The sequence below is a fragment of the Protopterus annectens genome, chromosome 3.part1 (genome assembly GCF_019279795.1).
Source record: "Protopterus annectens isolate FY-2018-M chromosome 3.part1, PAN1.0, whole genome shotgun sequence".
Classification (NCBI taxonomy): domain Eukaryota; kingdom Metazoa; phylum Chordata; order Ceratodontiformes; family Protopteridae; genus Protopterus; species Protopterus annectens.
The window spans coordinates 582,712,986-582,731,449 of NC_056732.1; the positions used below are offsets into that span (position 1 = coordinate 582,712,986).

The window sequence follows — 18,464 nt, forward strand, 5'->3', positions numbered from 1 at the left end:
TGAGTGATAAATCTATCCCTCCAGCACGTCCTATTTATATCCGTGCTAAGGTTTAAGTCGCTTGCTCTAGTGGTTCTGGTGGATTTGGATTTTTGAGGCGGAGCATGTCCATTAATTCCGGGTTGGACATGGCCTTGTATGTCAGGCACATGTCACCTCTGAGCAGACGGTATGCGACTGAATAGAGCTGGAGTTTCTTCAATCTGGCAGCATATGACAGATTTTGGAGTCCCTTTATCCTTTTGGTGAGGAACTTTGGGGTCTCTCCAATTGCTGCAGATGTCGGGTGAGATACATCCCGAATGGGGCATTGTACTCGATCATTGGTCTGATAAGTGAAGAGTACAGGGGAACAATGACCTCACTAGATCTGGATGTGAATCCCTTCATTATCAGGTGGGCAATGTAGAAGGTCTTTCTAACCACTTTAGCAATGTGAGTGTCAAAAGAAAGGCCACTGTCAACCTGGGTCCCCAGGTCCCTGATAACCTCTTCTGTGCTTAGTGGATTGCCACCTATATGGTAGCTTGGGGTTACCTTGTTTTTCCCGAAGGGTATGACTATACATTTTTTGGCGTTTAACTTCAGGCCATGGCTCTGGCACCAGCTATCTGTTTCCGTGAGTCCCTTCTGAAGGATATCAGTGTCCGATGCACTTTCCACTATGGCGCCCAGTTTGCAGTCATCTGCAAACTTTGTCAGCCAAAGTCCTCCCATGTTGGCCTGTACTTCTGAGAAGTAGATGCCAAACAATAGGGGCCAAGGACCGAGCCCTGTGGGACACCACTTGTGACCGGCTTGGAGTCTGACACAGCGCCAGCAACTCTAACCCTGTGGGTTCTGTCCTTAAGCCAGTTTGCAACCCATCTTGTGACATATGGGTTTACATTTAAGCTGGTAAGTTTTTCTACAATACCCGAGTGGGGTATTGTGTCGAAAGCCTTTGCAAGGTCAAGGTAGGCTGTATGGACTGCCTTTCCCTCATCAATGGCCTTGGTGACTATTTCGAAGTCGACCAAGTTCAAAAGGCATGATCTTCCCTTGACAAAGCCAAACTGGGTCGGGTCCAATGTCTGCAAGTCCCCTATATCTTTGTTTATGAGCTCCATTATGATCCTCTCCATAGCTTTGCAGACTAGACTTGTTAAGCTTATGGGGCGGTAATTACCAGGGTCCGTGAGGCCACCTTTGTGGAGTGGGACCACAGTTGCCGTCACGCCACTCCTTGGGCACGTATCCTGTGGTAAGGCTGAGATTAAACAGCTGCCTTATGTGCGGGTTTAATTCCTCATTTAGCTCGTGTAGCACACAGCCGGGGACACCATCCGTCCCATTGATGCTGTGTTTTTAGCTTTAGAGAGAGCAGCTTTCACCTGCGCATTTGAGATGTCCGGGAGGCTACACTCGGCTGGGATAGTTATCTCTCCTTTAGGGGAGAGGGGTGAAGTTTGCACTGAACCTGTCTGCCAGTATGTTGGCAATGTCTGTGGGTTCAGTGATTTTTGTATCATTTTGGACTAATTCTGAGCATATCTGTGAGTTTCCACCCAGGTTCCTAACATAGCTGAAAAAGGCCTTATGATTGTCCTTTGAATCCATGGCAATTTTTCTCTCAAAATTGGCCTTAGTTGATTTTATGAGTGCTCGTATTTTTTACTAATAATGATCAGGGGTGACTTCCCTTTTATGGATTTTGTTCTATCATGTAATAGCTTTCTCCTCTTATTGTAAAGTTTGTTAATGGCTGGGGTCCACCAGACTGGACGCTTGCCCTTTGTGGAAAGAGTCTTGGTTTTATTTGGGATTGCCTGATCCATGCAGTCCTGGAGGTGTTCATAGAAGGCATTTGTAAGGGCTTCCGAGCTTGGGTTGTGGTTTCCTCTGACTCAGGGGCCTTGAAGGATACCACACCAGTCTTGAGTAGTGTGAAGTTTGCTTTAGAGAAGTTCTTCACTATGGTCTTTTTGTTTGGGGTGGGGCGGATGTGGATTTCCAGTGAGATTAGTTTATGATCAGATCTCACCAATGAGGGATATACTTCGGTGTGGAGCATTTTGTCCCCATGTTTGTGACAATGAGATCTAGTATATTTTCTCCTCTCGTGGGAACAGTGACTAGCTGTTCCATGGCATTTGAATTTATGAACTCCAGGAACCGTTGGGCTAGAAAGTTAGGGCTTGAGTAATGTTCCCAGTCTATATTCGGGTAGTTGAAGTCACCCAATATGATGGTGTTTGGAGATACATTTATACCCTCCAGTGTCTTCAGGAAGGCTGTGTGGGGTTCCTGAGTTTGAGAGGGTGGCCTGTAGCATGCTACAATTTGTAGAGCAGTTTTGCCTATTGTTAGTTGCACCTGGATGGTTTCGAAGCTTCATGCGTTGCCACCAACCTGGAGGTGTGAGTATCCTTTATGAATATGGATACACCCCTCCTTTTGTGGAGTGGTCCGGGTTTTGGGGCCGAACGCATGATATGAGGTAAAACCTAATAGTGCCGGGGTGCTCTCAGGAGCCTTGAACCAGGTTTCAGTTACAGCACAGACATCGATGTTCTCCATACTGAGAAGGGCCTCGAGTGCGTGCATTTTGAGATTTAGACTTCTGGCATTGAGCAGCATTACCCTCAATTTCTTCCCATTTTTGTTTTCTAGGGTGGTAGGTTTAGAATTTGAGCCTTGCCTAAAAAGGCACTATGGGGGTGGCAAGAGCCTTAGCCAATATCCGGAATCCCAGGGTGACAGGTGCAAGCCGTCCCTTGAAGCAGCGTGGCTTGTCAAGCATGTCATCCCAGGCAGACAGACACTGGATCCCCTTTGAATGACACCAGACATTAAGCCAATTGTTAAAGCTGATCATCTTGTCTCTATATTGTGGCATCATTCTTGGTGAAGGAAGGATACTGCTCAGGGTTAGGGTCATACCTGCCTGGGCTACATAATCAGAGAGCTCCTCTATGTCTCTTTTCATGCAGTCCAGGGAGGTACGTCTCAGGTCGCTCACACCAGCATGGACAATGACTGTGTCATATTTGTACTTGCTGTGGAGTGACCAGTGCTTGTGTTATGTGGCGGATTCTAGCCCGATAGGCAGCTTACTGTGACCCTCTCCTTGTTCAGCCTGGTGAGTGGGACGCCAGTGTGTCTGACTATGGAGTCACCTATGACAAGTATGTTTGGTGTTGTATTTGGCCTTAAGGGCTGTGACTGCTTTGCACACTGCTTTTGTGGTTTATGTGTTGCTTGTGGGGTGTCTTGAGGTAGCAGTTGTTTGGGTGTCTGCTTTGGAGGCCTCTGCTGTTTAGGTAAATTTTTACTCAGAGCCTCGAGTATGTCTTTGTGTGTTTATGTGTTTGATTCAGTGGAGTGGTAGCATTATGTGAGGCTGGTTTTGTGGTGTGTGTAGTTGCCTTCTCCTCCTGTCTGGTCTTGCCAGTCCTGAGTTGAGAGAGCTCAGCCTCCAGTTTGGCTAAATAGCTGCATCTCTCAAGTATTTGTGTTATGTGGGAGGAGGAGAGGGTTGTCTGTGTACATGAGGCAGTTATAACATTGCCTCAAGATTCCCAGATTCACCAGCTGGACCGGAGAGGAGATTGACAACTGACCTTTGGACATGCTAGAATAATATTGGGAAATCCTTAATTGAAAACAAGGGCCAGTGGGGAGTGAGGGTGTAGTGCTTTTAATTTTAGTGCTGACTTATATAATTGCTTTAGTGAGCAAGTGCCAGGTAACTTGAGTGCAATGTGATACAAGTAACTAAATGCAAAACGACAAACAGTAACTTTCTTTCAAGTGAAACAAGGAAATAAGTACAGTAAGCAATGCAGATATCACTAGTGATCCACAGAAGCGCTTGAGAAGTTGCGATTAGGTGAATTAGCTTCCAGGAAATAACAAGCAAACAAACAACAAGTATATAAACAAAGCTAGATTCAGTAGGCCTGGATCTAGTCTATGCTAGAGCAAACAAGGTGAACCAATTTCAGTAAGATACAGTTCAAATATTCAGGCACTATAAACCTTTAACCAGAAAATTCCCAGCTCAGAAGGGCAGAGTCCAGCCTCTTCTCCCACAAGAGTGCAGTCCACGAACCTTCTTAATGTAAAATAACTGGCCTGAAGCCCAAGTGCCTAAACCAGAACTAATACACTTGGACACTGGGCTCTCAATCAGCAGTTCCCAACTTAGAAGGATGAAAGCTACCTGTCCTGCCACCACAGTGCTTGCCACAAACCTTCCTAATGTAAAACAACTGGTCTGAAGCCCAAGTGCTTAATCCAAAAGACTTGAATGATAGCTACACTTTAATCAAGTTACAACCAAGCAGTAATAAATACCATTGAATACTTTAGAGAATGTCTGGATTAGTGCTCAAGTTACACAAACAAAGCTAGATCCAGCAGGCCCGAATCCAGTCTATGCCACAGCAAACAAGGCGCACCAACTTCAGTAAGAAACAGTTCAGATATGCATGCACTATAAGCCTTTAACCAGAAATTCCCAGCTCAGAAGGGCAGAGTCCAGCCTCTCCTCCCACAAGAGTGCAGACCACGAACCCGCTTAATGTAAAATAACTGGCTTGAAAGCCCAAGTGCTTTAACCAGAATTAATACACTTTTAGAATAACAGACACTGAGCCCTAAATCAGCAGTTCTCAACCTAGAAGGATGTAAGCTACCTGTTCTGCCACAACAGTGCAGACCACAAACCTCTCAGTGCAAAACTAACTGGTCCGAAGCCCAAGTGTTTAAACCAAAAGGCTTAGAATGAGTTACACCAAGCAGTAATAAATACAATTGAGTATTTTAAGATGATGCAAAAGTAAAAAGAAGTAGATAAAAACACAAGTACAGTAAAAGCAGATGAAATTTTTTTTTTTTTTTTTTTTTTTCTGAACAAGTGCTGAGATCAAAGAAACAGATTTGAGTGCTGAAACTAGAAAACTGGCTAGTTACAAGAAAAAAAAAAACAAGCTAGAAGGCTTCCCTCAAACACAGAAGGGCTTGGGGGCTCAGAAGCCTACAAATAGTCTGTAGGCTGGGAGTTCCAGCCATTGTAGAGACTAAGGCAATACAGTGGTGTTATTGTACAAGTGAGGGAGAGACAAGAGTGTGAGTAGGATCAACTGAGAGTGATGCGAGCATGGGGGGAGGGGAGAGCTATGTAGGGTCATAGAAGGGACAGGTACTGGAGTTGAGTAAATGTCCCTTAAGTTCTTTTTTAAAAGTGGAGTGTGAGAGAGAGAGCGCATGTCCAGGGGAAGTTTATTCCAAGCTTGGGTCACAGATTGTTTATAGAGTTGTTTACCTATTGACTTATTGGGGTGGTAGATATCGAGCAATTACTGATTAGGGGTGTGGAGAGATCGAGATGGGGTATAGAGGCTAGGAGAGAAGATGGACAGCAGGAAGGTTTAAAGAGCACAGAGTGCAGCATGTGAAATTGGTAGAGATGTAGTAGTTGTGGGAGTTCCAGCCATTGTAGAGACTAAGGCAATATAGTGGTGCGTATTGTTTGGGGAGCTAGTGATAAATCTGGCTATTTTGTAGTAGGTTTGTTGGAGTTTGTTCAGGGTAGTTGTTTGAATATTTGTGAGAATTGGGGCAGCATAGAGGAGAGTGGGGAGGAGAAGTGCTTGTCCTAGGGTGAGTCTAGCCTCAAGAGTAAGGTATTTTCTGTTCCGGTATAAGATACCTAGTTTCTGATGGGTTTTCTTTATGCATTGCTGTATGTGTTGATTGAATTTTAGTTAGTCAATGATGACCCCTAAGAGTTTAGTGTAGGTGTCAGGTTGGATGGCTGTATTGTTACAAGACTTAATGACAAAGGAGGATCTATGATGAGCAAAAGAACGGGGCAGGAAGAGTAACAGTTTGTTTTTTTGGGGATTGAGGATTAGAATGCATTTTGAAAGTCATTGTTTGGTGGAGAGTAGAGCTTTTTGGGTTAGAGAGTGTAGGTCAGAGATGTTGTTGGCTGTAGAAATAATAGTGGAGTCATCAGTGTTGTATGAGAGATGACTGATTGCAAGAGGTGAAGAAGGTCATTGGTGAAGATGTTGAATAAAAGGGGGCCTAATGGAACCTTGTGGAACACCAGTTGAGATAGGCAGGAAAGGAGAAGAGGAGGAGAGCCATTTGACAGATTGTTCGCGTCCAGATAGACAGCTAGCGAACCAGCTGAGGGTGGAGGAGGATAAATGAAAGCTGGCAAGTTTAGATAGAAGTAAAGGATGGGATACTGTATCAAAAGCTTTGGAGAGGTCTAGAAAGAGACAGGAGGTGAGTATTATTGTCCAAGGACTCTGCAATGGTGTGAGTGAAGGAGAGTGGAGCAGTAGTTGTGCTGTGATAGGAGCGAAAACCATGTTGGGTAGGGGTGAGTAAGTTGTGATTGAGAAGCTGTTTGTGGATACATTTTTCTAGTATCTTAGAGGGGACAGAATGGCAATAAGTCGATAGTTGGAAGGGTCAGTGGAGCTACCTCCTTTATGGAGAGGGGTAGTGAAGAAAGATTTCCATAGGGTAGGAACAGTAGATTCTAGCATAGATCTATTTACTAATATAGTTACTGGGTAGGCAATAGAGACAGCTGCAAGTTTGAAGAAGGTAGGAGGTAATTTGTCAGTAGAGGGAGAGTAGGGTTTGAGTTTGAGCAGTAGAGATTTGATGTAAGAAGTGGGAACTGGCTTGAAGGAAAAAAGTAGTATTGGGGATGGATGTTGGGTCTGGTAAAGAGGAGGAGTTAAGTTGAGAGGGTAGGAGATTTTGGATGGAGGAAATAAAGTGGGAATTAAGAAGGGCAGCTGTTTCCTCAGGAGTTGTGTTTGGGTAGGGGGATGGGTTGAAGAGAGAGCATGGGTAAAGGATGCTGTTAAGTGTTGACCAGAATTTCCGGGGGTTAGATCTATGTTTATGCTGGCCTGAGCTATAAAATGATTTTGTCTAATATTTTCTGTGTTTTGGCAATATTACGTAGTTATCTGTATTTGAGAAGATGACATGTTTGTTTAGATTCGATCCAGGCTTTCCAGACACGGTCTCTTTGTTTCATGATGGACTTAGTTTCTTTTGAAAGCCAAGGGGCATGATTAGATTTCACTCTGATCTTCCTGGAGGGAGCTAGGGACTCCAGAGTATTCAGGAAAATGCTATTAAAAGTGTCAACAGCATCATTGAAAGGGAGTTGTCCAAGGATGGACCAGTTAAATGTTTTGTAGAATTGAGTTAAACTGAGAAGAATTAAATGTGGATAGTTTCCGACAATCTTTAAAAAGGTGGGGTTTAGGAGTATGTGGGTTGTATCTCAGGATGGAGGTAGGGAGATGGTCACTGAGGGAGTCAGGTAGGGTTTTGGGCTGATGGTAGAGTTGAGGGGAGTTGGTAAGAATCCAGTCTATTTTAGAGCTGGAGGTAGAGTTTTTCTAGAAACGAGTGGGGGTAGAAATAAGTTGGTGGAAACCATGAAGGTGAATACCAAGTAAGGGAGAGTCAATAGAAAGTTTGGACCAGTCTATACTGACATCACCAAGGAGGAGTGTTTCATAAGGTATGTTGAGAGAGAACCAGGATATGTTTTCTAGAATGGGTACATTGTTGCCAGGAGGAAGATAAATGGAAGCGATAGCAAGTTTTTCTACACTGGCCTTTGTCTTGTCTACTGCTCCCAGGGTCTTCACTAAGTGTTTATCCCCTGTGATCTCCTCCTGCAGAACAAGAGGGATCCATATCTACCCCTTCCTGGACGACTGCCTCATTCAAGCCATGAGTCAGCCAAAGCTCTTCAAGGATCTGGTCTTCACTCGCACCCTCCTCACTTCTTTGGGGTTCACCATAAACTTCATCAGATCAGATCTGGTGAAGGTTTTACCGAAAGCGCTTATCCTTCTGTTTCATAAGAAGTTTAAAAGTTTTAAGAAAGATTAAAGTTTTAGGCCTTTGCCGTTTCAGTTCTACAACAATGAACTCACTTTGGAGGCAAGTTCATTTGTTGCTTTGTTGAATTATATTGGACTGAACTGCCATTAGTGGAGCAACTATTTCGTGTTGAGTTTATAAACTGGAAAGGACAGATGGCAGTGCAAAAGGGCCTAGTGGCTTTCAAAGATCAGTAGAAACTAGAGGTCCTGCTTGTCTAAACAGACAATGCCACAGTAATGTGGTATATAAACAAGGGAGCACCCACTCAATCTTTGTCGACCAGGGATTAAGATTTGAAAGACAGCTCACTCTCTGGGGTTACAAGCTGCACCTCATGGCACAGTACCTCTCAGAAACTCAAAATATTTTAGATCATCTTAGCAGAAACCTGATGGATCCCCATGAGTGCCATCTGCATCTGGAAACATTTCTCAGTATAATCCAGAAATGGGGATCCCCACAGACAGACCTCTGCCACCAAAGAAAATGCTCAACTGAAAAAATTATGTTCCAGGAGTAAACTACCCACAGCCTGAAGGACAGATTTTCTCCTTCCTTTCCAGCCACATGCTCCTTAACATGTTTCTTCACCTGCCTCTTCTTCCAGGGTTCCTCTTAGGAATCAGGGAAGAAGGCTCAAGGTCACCCTGATAGCCCCTGACTGGCCCAGGCTGCTACTGAGTTTAACCAATGAAAAAATGTGTCAGTTACCTCAGAGTGGACTTTCTGCACTTTACTGATGACATCTTTATTGTGTAGAAAGGCAACAGTGCTAAATTAGATGATTTTATCAACTATCTGAATCAAACCACCACCTTCCTGCATTTCGCTTTTTCCCACAGCTTCATCTCAGTCTTCTTAGATAATGCAGATTACTAAAGATTTGGACCAAGATAAAATATACAGAGCTTTACAGAAAACCTACCAGAGTAAACCTCTTGCTACATAAGTCTCTATCCCATCAGGACAAAATATAACAAGTCCCAGGGCTACAGGTTGGCTAGGATCACCACAAAAAAAATGGAAACCCTTCCTTAAGAACCTAAATGATCTTGAAATTTTTTTTTTTTTTTTTTTTTTTTGTGAGGGGATACAAAAGCAATATGTTAAGAAGCATTCTGGAACCTATAATTGAACTAAAAAGTACAAATTCACCAGCACTAAACAGTCCTTTTAGGAGGGTGTTAAAGAAATCTATGGATAACAAATCTAAAGACAGTTGTATCTTGACTTATATTGTTGACTATCACAGCATCATTATTATTATTAGACAGAAATGGACCATAATTACGGAAAGATCGTATTTAAAGGACATGCTTGGCGAAGCTCCTTCCTTTCTTTTAGAAAAACGTGAATTGTTGTGGCAACTGAAACTGAACTATTTTAGAAAACCAAGGCTTTATTATTATTGCTCCATAAAAAGCATACAACTCAGAAAACTGCCCAATGTTTAAAAAACTAGTATGATATGGGACTGATTAATGATGACATTGCATGCTAATATTGTTAAAAACAAATATCAAACATTATAATTATTTTACAATGAAAATAACTGGCATTGGTACCGTTCTCTGATACTTGAATGCACTTCTACTCAAACTGTTTTCTTAATTAGATGCCACATTTGAGCAAATCCCCAGGGACTTGATGCTTTATTTTTAACATTTCACTGTATTTCCACCTTAGCAACTGTAGTTATGGTTTTCAGCCTACTTAGGTGTTTCCCTTGTAGATTTATACATATGTTCATTAACATTGTATGTCTTTTTACACACAGACTTGAAGTATTTACCTTGTATGAAAGTGATTTTAAGTGTTTCAGTTTATAAGTATTAAATATTTATTCAGACAGATGTCTAGTGGGAGATCTTTCTGTTAATTACCTAGTCATTTTGCTAGTGAGCTAGTTTCTTAACTAATAAAGTTTGGATTAGTAGGTTAGCCTTAATAAACTATATTACATATTTTAATTTGTCTATAGGTTTTTAGCTTCAATTCTAAGGTAGCACACACACTGTTTACACTATGGTGTTAAGGGGGACTTGATTAAAGTAACGAGTTTAATGCTTTTATTACTCTTAAAGCCACCCTCTGTAACCACTCCCTTGCTCCAAAAAACTTGATTATATGTAAATAATGAATGTATTTTTCATTACACTCAACTATAATCAATTGTTTCAATAAAAAACATTCCATTTTTAACAATTGCGGACTACCTACTATTTTCTATGTTACTTTGTAGTACAAATTTTACAGTTCGATTTTTATCAGTGAGCTAGGTGCATAACAATTCAAGGAGTGAACTTCACACCCTGTACACTACAAAGTTTCTTCTTGGTTAAATTTCAACTATAAAATCCCTGGGTATATTTTGCTCACTTAACCAAGCAAGCCTTCTTAACAGTTCCAGTGGCAGTCGAGGCTTTACGACAATGTTGTTGTGTCTTTCTGCTTTTTGCCGGTTAGGGGTCGCCACAGCGGAACTCCGGTCCGCTAATGATTGGTAGTTGATTTTTACATGCCGAGTTACCAGCCCTGACGCACAACCTTCAACGAAGGCACGCCCATTCACGCATGTCTCCACGCAGAAGACGCTCTAGCTGAGAATCGAACCGGACAGTGTCTTACTGCGAGGCGACAACGCTACTGCAGCACCACCACCCTGGGTTTTAAGCACAATTTAAAATTTTAGTCACTTGACACACACAAGCGTTAACAGTATTCATAGGTTGTTTTCCTCAGAAGAGGGAACGGTAGCTATAATGTTTTTCTCATACTCTCAAATATGTAACATACAAGCTTGACAATTAAGATTTCTGAAAATAAATGAGTTAGAAGTATATATTTTGTTCACTATATCTAAAGCTTTTAAATCCTTAGAATGGAAGGGAGCATACCTCTCAACTGAACAGATTTTCACAAAATGTCCAGATTTTTGCCTCATTTTTTGTCTGTTCCTCAAAATTTTTGGTTTTCCGTCATCACTGCGGACTGAAGTCACTAAACAATGACGTACATTTGAGTTTCAGACTTCACATAATTACAAAATGCATACCAACACAAATCCTTTTATTTTAGTAGCTAAGTTTATAAGAGCAATACTTAAAATCTGTTCCTATTTTTTTTTTTTTTGGGGGGGGGGGTCTTTGTCCCCCCATTATTTTAAACTTTGTCTAGATTTTTTGTGCTAAGAGGCTGAGAGGTATGGAAGGGAGAAGCATTTACCGCAAGTTCAGTAGAAGGGTTTACAAAATCATTGTAGAGTCAGATCTAGGAATAGAAAATAAAAATTTCCCAGCAGCAGCAGGCTGGTTGTCAGGCAAGTTACAGGCTATTATAAAAACATCCCTAATGATGGAAGAACATGAACAAATTCAGAAAATTCCAGCTGTAAGAAATCTTAATACTTTTTCAAGGACAGTGGAATATCATTCTGGATATAGTTTCAGAAAAAGAAAAATTCTTCTAAAGGACTATCAGAAGACTCACTCTCCTCAGACGCAATCAATTATCTAATGAGAGAAAGCAGAAGTTGCCCCTCAAATTAATTTTCCTGTTAAATAGACTAGGAATCTTCAGAAAATGAATCCCCTTTCAACAGTAAAACCCGAATTGGAAGGGTCAGGAGCCAGAGTTAAGCCAAACAATGTATTCCTGTCTAAGTAACAGAAATAGTGTAACAAATGCTTAACATTCTGCTTTCTTTTGACAGGAATTTTCATAGAAGCAGATAGGATTTATCAGGTATGTCACCCATGGGGACAGGTATACCAGTCCAACTAGACGGACATTCTCGCCCCTTCCTTTGAGAAGGGACAAAAGTGGTTCTCCCTTACTAGCCACAGGAACTCCAACAACTGCAGAAGACGTTTCTAACCTACTGTACATGGTAGCTGAAGGGGGGTCTAAATTATAATCTTGAAGTTACAGAACATTGAATACAATATGGTCAACACCATATTTTTAAAGTTCTGTAACTTCGAAAAAAAAAATTAAAACTTCAAATGCTTACCCCAACGGGTTTAAGCAAGGGGGGGGGCAAGCCCCCTTGCACTTCCCACACCTACTTAAATATACCAACTCCAAGACCGCACTTTAATGTAGTATGGTGCAGAAAGGGAAGACTTCCCTTTCCTGCACTGTAGCACAATCTCGGAGTTGGAATATTTAAGTAGCAGGGGGAGTGGGGTGCAGGGGGGCTTGCCCCCTGCCTACACTCGTTAGCTTTTTTTCGTTTGTTTTGAATTTTTATTAAATTTTGATTGTTTAATGGTTCGATGCATAAAGTTTGAGGTTTATGCATTCGATCCATTAAACAGTCAAGATTATAATACAGACCTGCTGAAGGGACTACAACAGAGGGAGACCAGGTAGAAGATGAATGGTTAGAGGAACCAGAAATGTTCACAGCTGAGTCACCAGTCTGCGACTGAGGCAAATTTGTTGCCTGCTGTAGGGACAAAAGCTGTGTGAAAACTTCTTTCTTTATGGCTGAAAAAGAGAGGAAAAGCTGAGGAACTGGTAAGTTGTTCCACTTTGAAGCCAAAAATAAAGCCTGAAGCCTGGGTAATACTGATAAGAACTGTCAGAAGAGCAGGTAAGTAGTCCCCCCCCCCCTTCAAAAAAAACACTGAAAAGCACAACAAACTTACTTTAGTCACCAAATGTCATTTAACAAAAGCTTAAAGAAAAATATTGTTTTAACCTTTTCCACAAAAGTAAAAAGTTGCTTGTCTGTAAAAGAGAAAGTCATGTGATAGCCCATTTAAAACACTTTCTCCAAAACTAAAATAAAGTTTTGCAGAAAAATTACGTTTTTGTTTAAAATAATGTGAAAATTTTTTCCCCATGAAGGGAACTTAAATGTCCAGCAATGGAGAAACTCTAGACAACCACTGATAAAAAGGAGAAGAGCACTCTTCAGCAGCAAGAAAGCTCTGAAGTTCTTGGCACCAAAATCTTTGATTTTCTTCGCCTCTGCTTGAGTTACCAATGGCTTGGAGACATGGAAGGTGCCCTTAAGCTCTAAAAGCTGAGTGGCTATTGTATCCTGCATAGGCTACAGCTTGTACAGCTGCAACTGGGATCAAATTATGATCAATAAATCATATCCATAATTTTTACCTCAGAAAACTAATTTTTCAGACTTGCTTCCTGCACAGTGATTAAGCAGGTAAGATGAGCCTTTACAAACAGACATTTAACTTGAAGTGAATATAAACATCTAACCATACCAGCCAAACCGTTTTACTACTTAATTTTGTAATCTACTTAAAACAGGGGAGAAGAAATATAGTGAAAACATCACTAAAAATAATTCTACTAACATAAGATGGCTACCTAGAAATAGCATCACAAGCCCTTTAGGAAGTTTTAAACTTTGAAGTATGTTAAGGGATCTCCCTTACCCTCATTTGCATATAGTAAAACATGAAACGTTCTCTTCAGAACCCTATTTCTTAACCATTCTTCTTATATTACAAATTTCAAAAACAACTGCAGGCATCTTACCTTCGCCCCACGAAGGAAGTTTGGGTGGTTCCGTCTTTGGTGGTTGAGGCAGGTGTAACCCAGTTTCATAATCATAACCAATTCTATTACATTCACGTTGTGCCTGTCTTAATACAACACCTCCATGATCTTGTAAACGTTTAGCTGCTCTGAAGAATGGTGTTCCCCTGGCATTGTACTTCATACAGTTATCAATAATAAGGTTAAAATCCTCTTCAAGCTCATCTAAACTTTTATAACCTTGAGCTGCCAATCGTTTTCGCATAGTAGAGAAATCCATCGGGCGTTTGACATATTCTAAATAATCTGTAACCTGCAAAAAGTTACAGGAAATTCCATGAATTAAATGCAAAACTGAAAAGAAAGGAATAAAATGAGCACAACAATGATCACTACATGATTTAAAGGAAAACTGAAACCTGTAAAGGAACAAAAATATGCATCAATCAAATGGAAAATAAATAAAGGAATACCACAAGGACCAAAGTGACAGTAAGTTAGAATCTCTACCAGTTAAGTGCCATCCAATTCACTGTTTGTTCTTTCCTATTACTAGCAATATTGAAAACTACTGAATTCCAACAATTTCAGTTTCAAAGTACTACTCATTCCTGCAATTTCTAAGCTACCGTTTCAACCAAATATTTATCTAGTAAGTTCATCAAATTTCTACAAGTACTTTTTCATGCTTCTTATTGCCTACCCTACTCATACTTCACAAACACAGTCTTTTCTCACAAAAATTCCCATTTAGAGATTAAACACTTCTGTTACATTATGTGGTATATACATCCAACCAAATGCAAATTATGCCTTTTTTTTTTTTTTTACTGCATGGGTTTTGTAACTAGCCTCTAACAGTAATTTTGCTACAGTCACCAGCATATCTTTGCAAAAGCCACTACCATTCCTCTGAGACTAAGCTTGCATCAGCAAGAAGAGAATTCAAAGAGCTGATGGGTGTGCCGGACTTCTTGGAACACAATTTTATTACTTTCCCCTTCTGCTGGTATGGTTACATCTTCACTATAAGTTGGCTTCTTTCTCATGGCCAGATTTGGAACATACATATGACGTGCCCTTGTCAATTAAATACTGTTGAGGAACACTAGTCCAGTTGCTTATTTGTACTTTTATAAAACTTATGCACTCTATTCCTTCTAGTTTCACTGGTATGGCAGGAAAATCTCAGGTCCTCTCTGCATGCACGGTCTACCTGTGTTTCCTTGAGAACCCTCATGTTTAGCCAGCCCTTCATTCACTTCGGCCCATGATTTCTATTTATAAGCTCATCTAAACAGCTACTTAAAGTTTATGCTACTCTTTACAGCCTTTTGTCATTTCATTTCATCTAATCCTCCACTGTTCCATTTTACCTCTGGATGTTCCTTGATTTATTGTTTTCCATCTAAATTACTGGAACCCATCATCTGTACCAAAACAGAAACCTGAACTGCTTTTACTGAACAGCTAAAAGACTCTTAACCAGCAGTGTTTTTATACTTTTGCATTCAATTTTCACTCATTTCCCAGATTTCTCCTTTGCTGACATCCAGGTAATGTAGTTACTTGACCAGTAACTGAATTTTAACTAGATTGTTAGCTTTTACTGGCTTTTTACACCACTTTTAATTTTCCACATGCAGAAAACTAACTGCTCTGAAAGGAAGGACTTCTGCAAAAGCATGTTCAAAAGAGCCCACAAGAAATCCCATATTTTCAAATTGAGAGACAGGCCTAGGTCCCTGAAGCAATCCAGGGGAAAGTCCATTGCCTTATTTATTCCCCTCTAGAGTAACTGCTTGAATCTGAATGAACTTGTCATACAGAAGGCTTTTACTGGAGACAAGTATTTGGTAAAGACCCTTGGTGTAGTAGATAAGCTAAAATGCAAAGAAAAGAAAGTACAGCTGTTTACACTTACCATAAATGCAGATGTTCGAGTGTATTCACTGCTGAAGTCATCCCACTTGGGTTATCCTACCAGGGGTAGCCCTCAGTCAGCATGAATACCAGAGGCTTAGTATTTCCGTGTTGGCTGCTGTTGCTCCAGGACTGACATCAGGTCGTCAGTAGTATAAAATCAGGCAGCTGACCACATTACATCAGTTTTTCTTGCCCCAACTGTCAGATGCCCTCAAATAGGGAGCTAGGTTATGGTGGAAGACAACCACCAGTAGAAAGTAAATACCAAAAATTCCATGTAAGGAGAGAGAGAGAGAGAAGGGGGATAGAAGGTGGGAAACAAGGACTGCAACAGTGAATACACTCGAACATCTACATTTATGGTAAGTGTACAAAACTGTGCTATGTTCTTCGTGTTTCACTATTGCAGTCATCACACACGGGCTGATTCTTGAAGCTGAAGAAAAGGGTAGAGGCAGTCAAGAAGACTGGGGGCTGGCTAGGATGCCCTGCAAGACTGCAGTGGCAAAGCCTGCCCTGGATTTGGAGAAGATAAGACAGGTGGTCATGCTTGGTGAAGGTATGAACAGAAGTCTATGTTGCAGCCTCCAGGATGTCTCTGGTGGGGACCCCTCTGAGAAAAGCTGCAGAGGTGGAGGGTGCCCTGGGGGAATGCGTCCTGACCTCCTTTGGGGGCAGTTTCCCATGGTGTTTGTAGCACAAATGGATGCAGCATGCTATCCATTTGGAGATGGTTTGTTTGACTATGGCCTTGCAGTCTGACCCTGTTGCAAAGCTGACTAGCAATTGGTCAGTTTTTCTAAAAGATTTACTCCTATCCAGATAGAATCTAAGCTGTCTGCGCACATCTAGAGTGCGCACAGAAAATGAATGGACTGGTTGAGAGTCGCACTGGACACCACCTTAAGCATAAATGATGGGTTAAGTCCTGAGGGAGCCCCTGTCAGCATGGAAACTGATGAAGGGCTCTACAGCCATGAGTGCTTGTAGCTCTGAAACTCTTCTAGCTGAAGTGATGGCCAGAAGCAAGGCTGTTTTCCAAGAGAGGAGTTTTAACGCTGCTGAAGCTGCAGGCTCAAAGGGGGGGGGGGTGAGCTTTTCCAACACAAACTTCAGGTCCCAAGCTGGGGTAGGAGCTCTTCTGTGTGGCCTTAAGTTGTTAGCCCCTTTTAGGAACAGTTTGATGAGAGGTTGTGAGAAGAGAGGTGGCTTTGTGCTGTAATGAGCAAAGATGGCAGAGGCATGAATTTTAATACAAGAGAAGGATAAAGCCCTGTTTAGTAGGTCTGCTAGGTAATCCAGGATGAGAGGTAGGGAGAGATGTGCTGTTCCAGCTCCTTTTGCCTGGATCCAAGCGCACAACCTTTTCCACTAGAAGGCATAGAATTTCCTAGTGCTGGGGCATCTGGCCTCACGTATAACGTCCAGGACTTGTTTGCTTAGGCTGGCAGCTGGAGGAGAGGTCAGGTAATAAGCCAATCTGCAATTGTGGATGCATGAATTCTCCATTTTCCTGGGTCAGAAGTGTTGGGATCTGATGTAGGTATCATGGTAGCAGGGGTGACAGGCTGCGCAGCAGTGGGTACCAGTGCTGGTGTGGCCAGTCTAGGGCTTGGTTTTTCCTCCCTTACTTTGAGCAGTACCCATGAAATGAGTGGTAGAGGGGGAAATGCATAGATCGGGAGGTTTACCCATTGGAAGGATAGAGCATCCACTTTCCAGGCCTTGCTGTGAGGTTCCCTGGTGCAAAATTTGCTGAGCTGATTGGAGTGGGAGGCAAAGAGGTCCACTTTCGGGGTGTCCCATTCCTGGGTTACAAGGCTGAAGGTTCTGTGGTCTAGCTGCCACTCGTGTGGGTCTAGCAGGTTTCTGCTTAAGATGTCTGCCAGAGAGTTTAGGGAGCCTAGCAGGAATTGTGCCAGCAGATGTATTTGCACAGCAGAGGCCGTGTGCAAAGGGTGATGGTGAGCCTGCAGATAGAATAAGAGTAAGGCCCTCCCTACTTGTTGATATACCACATCACTGTGGTGGTGTCTGCTTTGATCACTAAAAGCACCGGGGAAGAGTAGGGGTCTGAAAGCTGTCAGGCAGTGCTGAACAGCTAGCATCACTTTTTGGTTGATGTGCAGATGTATTTGATTTGGGCTCCAGTGGCCCTGAATGCACCTGCTGTCCAAGTGTGCACCCCAGGCATAGTCTGATACGTCTGTGGTGAGGGTCTCGGAGGCGTGGGGTTGTGAGAAGTGAAGACCCTTGTTGTGGTTGCATGCTGCTGCCCACCAAAGAAAATCTTTCCTTAGACAGGGTATCATAGGTATGATAATTTCCAAGTCTTGAGTGTGTTGACACCAAAGGCTTTTTAGGTACAATTGTAGTTTCCTCATATGCAGTCTGGCATACAGAATGAGTAGAATGCAGGACGCCATGAACCCTAGAGCTTGCAGGATTTCCCTTGCGGATAACTGGGTTATGGTGGCTAGTTGAGAGAAGTAGCCTGTCAGGTAGGCTTGTTTTTCTGGAGTAAGGAATGCCATCTGGGATGCTATATCCAGGCTTGCTCCCAGGAATACAATTTTTTGTGTGGGGACTAGTTTTGATTTCTTTTCATGAATAGTATACCCCAGGGAGGTCAGTAGGTCCTTTAGAAAGGTCAGGTGCTATAACAGCTTTTCCTGATGGTCTGCCTGAATCAGACAATTGTCTAAGTAGGGGTAAATTTGAATATTTCTTTGTCTTCAAAAAGCAATGGCAGGAGCCAGGCATTTTGTGAAAACTCTGGGAGCAGTGGATAAGCCAAAGGGAAGTGCAGAGAACTGAAAGTGTATGGATCCTGCCCTGAAACGTAGATATTTCCTGCAAGATTCCCTGACTGGGATGTGTAAGTAGGCCTCTCTTAGGTCTAGGGTGGCTAACCAAGCATCCTTGGAAAGCATAGGAAGAAGCTGCTGGAGGGTGAGCATTTTGAATTTTGGTATCAGCAGAAAGGTAATTAGAATGGATAGATCGAGGATTGGGTGCCAGGTGCCCTCTTTTCTGGGTACAAGGAAGAGTCTGGAATACAAACCTTGGCCTATCTAGTCTGCAGGAACATGTGGTATTGCTCTCAT

The 18,464-nt window shown here is 42.1% G+C and overlaps 1 protein-coding gene across 4 annotated transcripts in view; it reads right to left on the reverse strand.

Moving 5' to 3' along the window:
• The window catches only part of BRD1 (bromodomain containing 1), a 2,713,326-nt gene that overhangs the window by 1,219,302 nt on the left and 1,475,560 nt on the right, over nt 1-18,464 (reverse strand). For all 4 annotated transcript variants that reach the window (XM_044066979.1, XM_044066978.1, XM_044066977.1 and 1 more), the window contains exon 5: nt 13,432-13,744. In XM_044066979.1, coding sequence (XP_043922914.1) covers nt 13,432-13,744 — 313 coding nt within the window. The remainder of the gene's footprint in view (nt 1-13,431; nt 13,745-18,464) is intronic.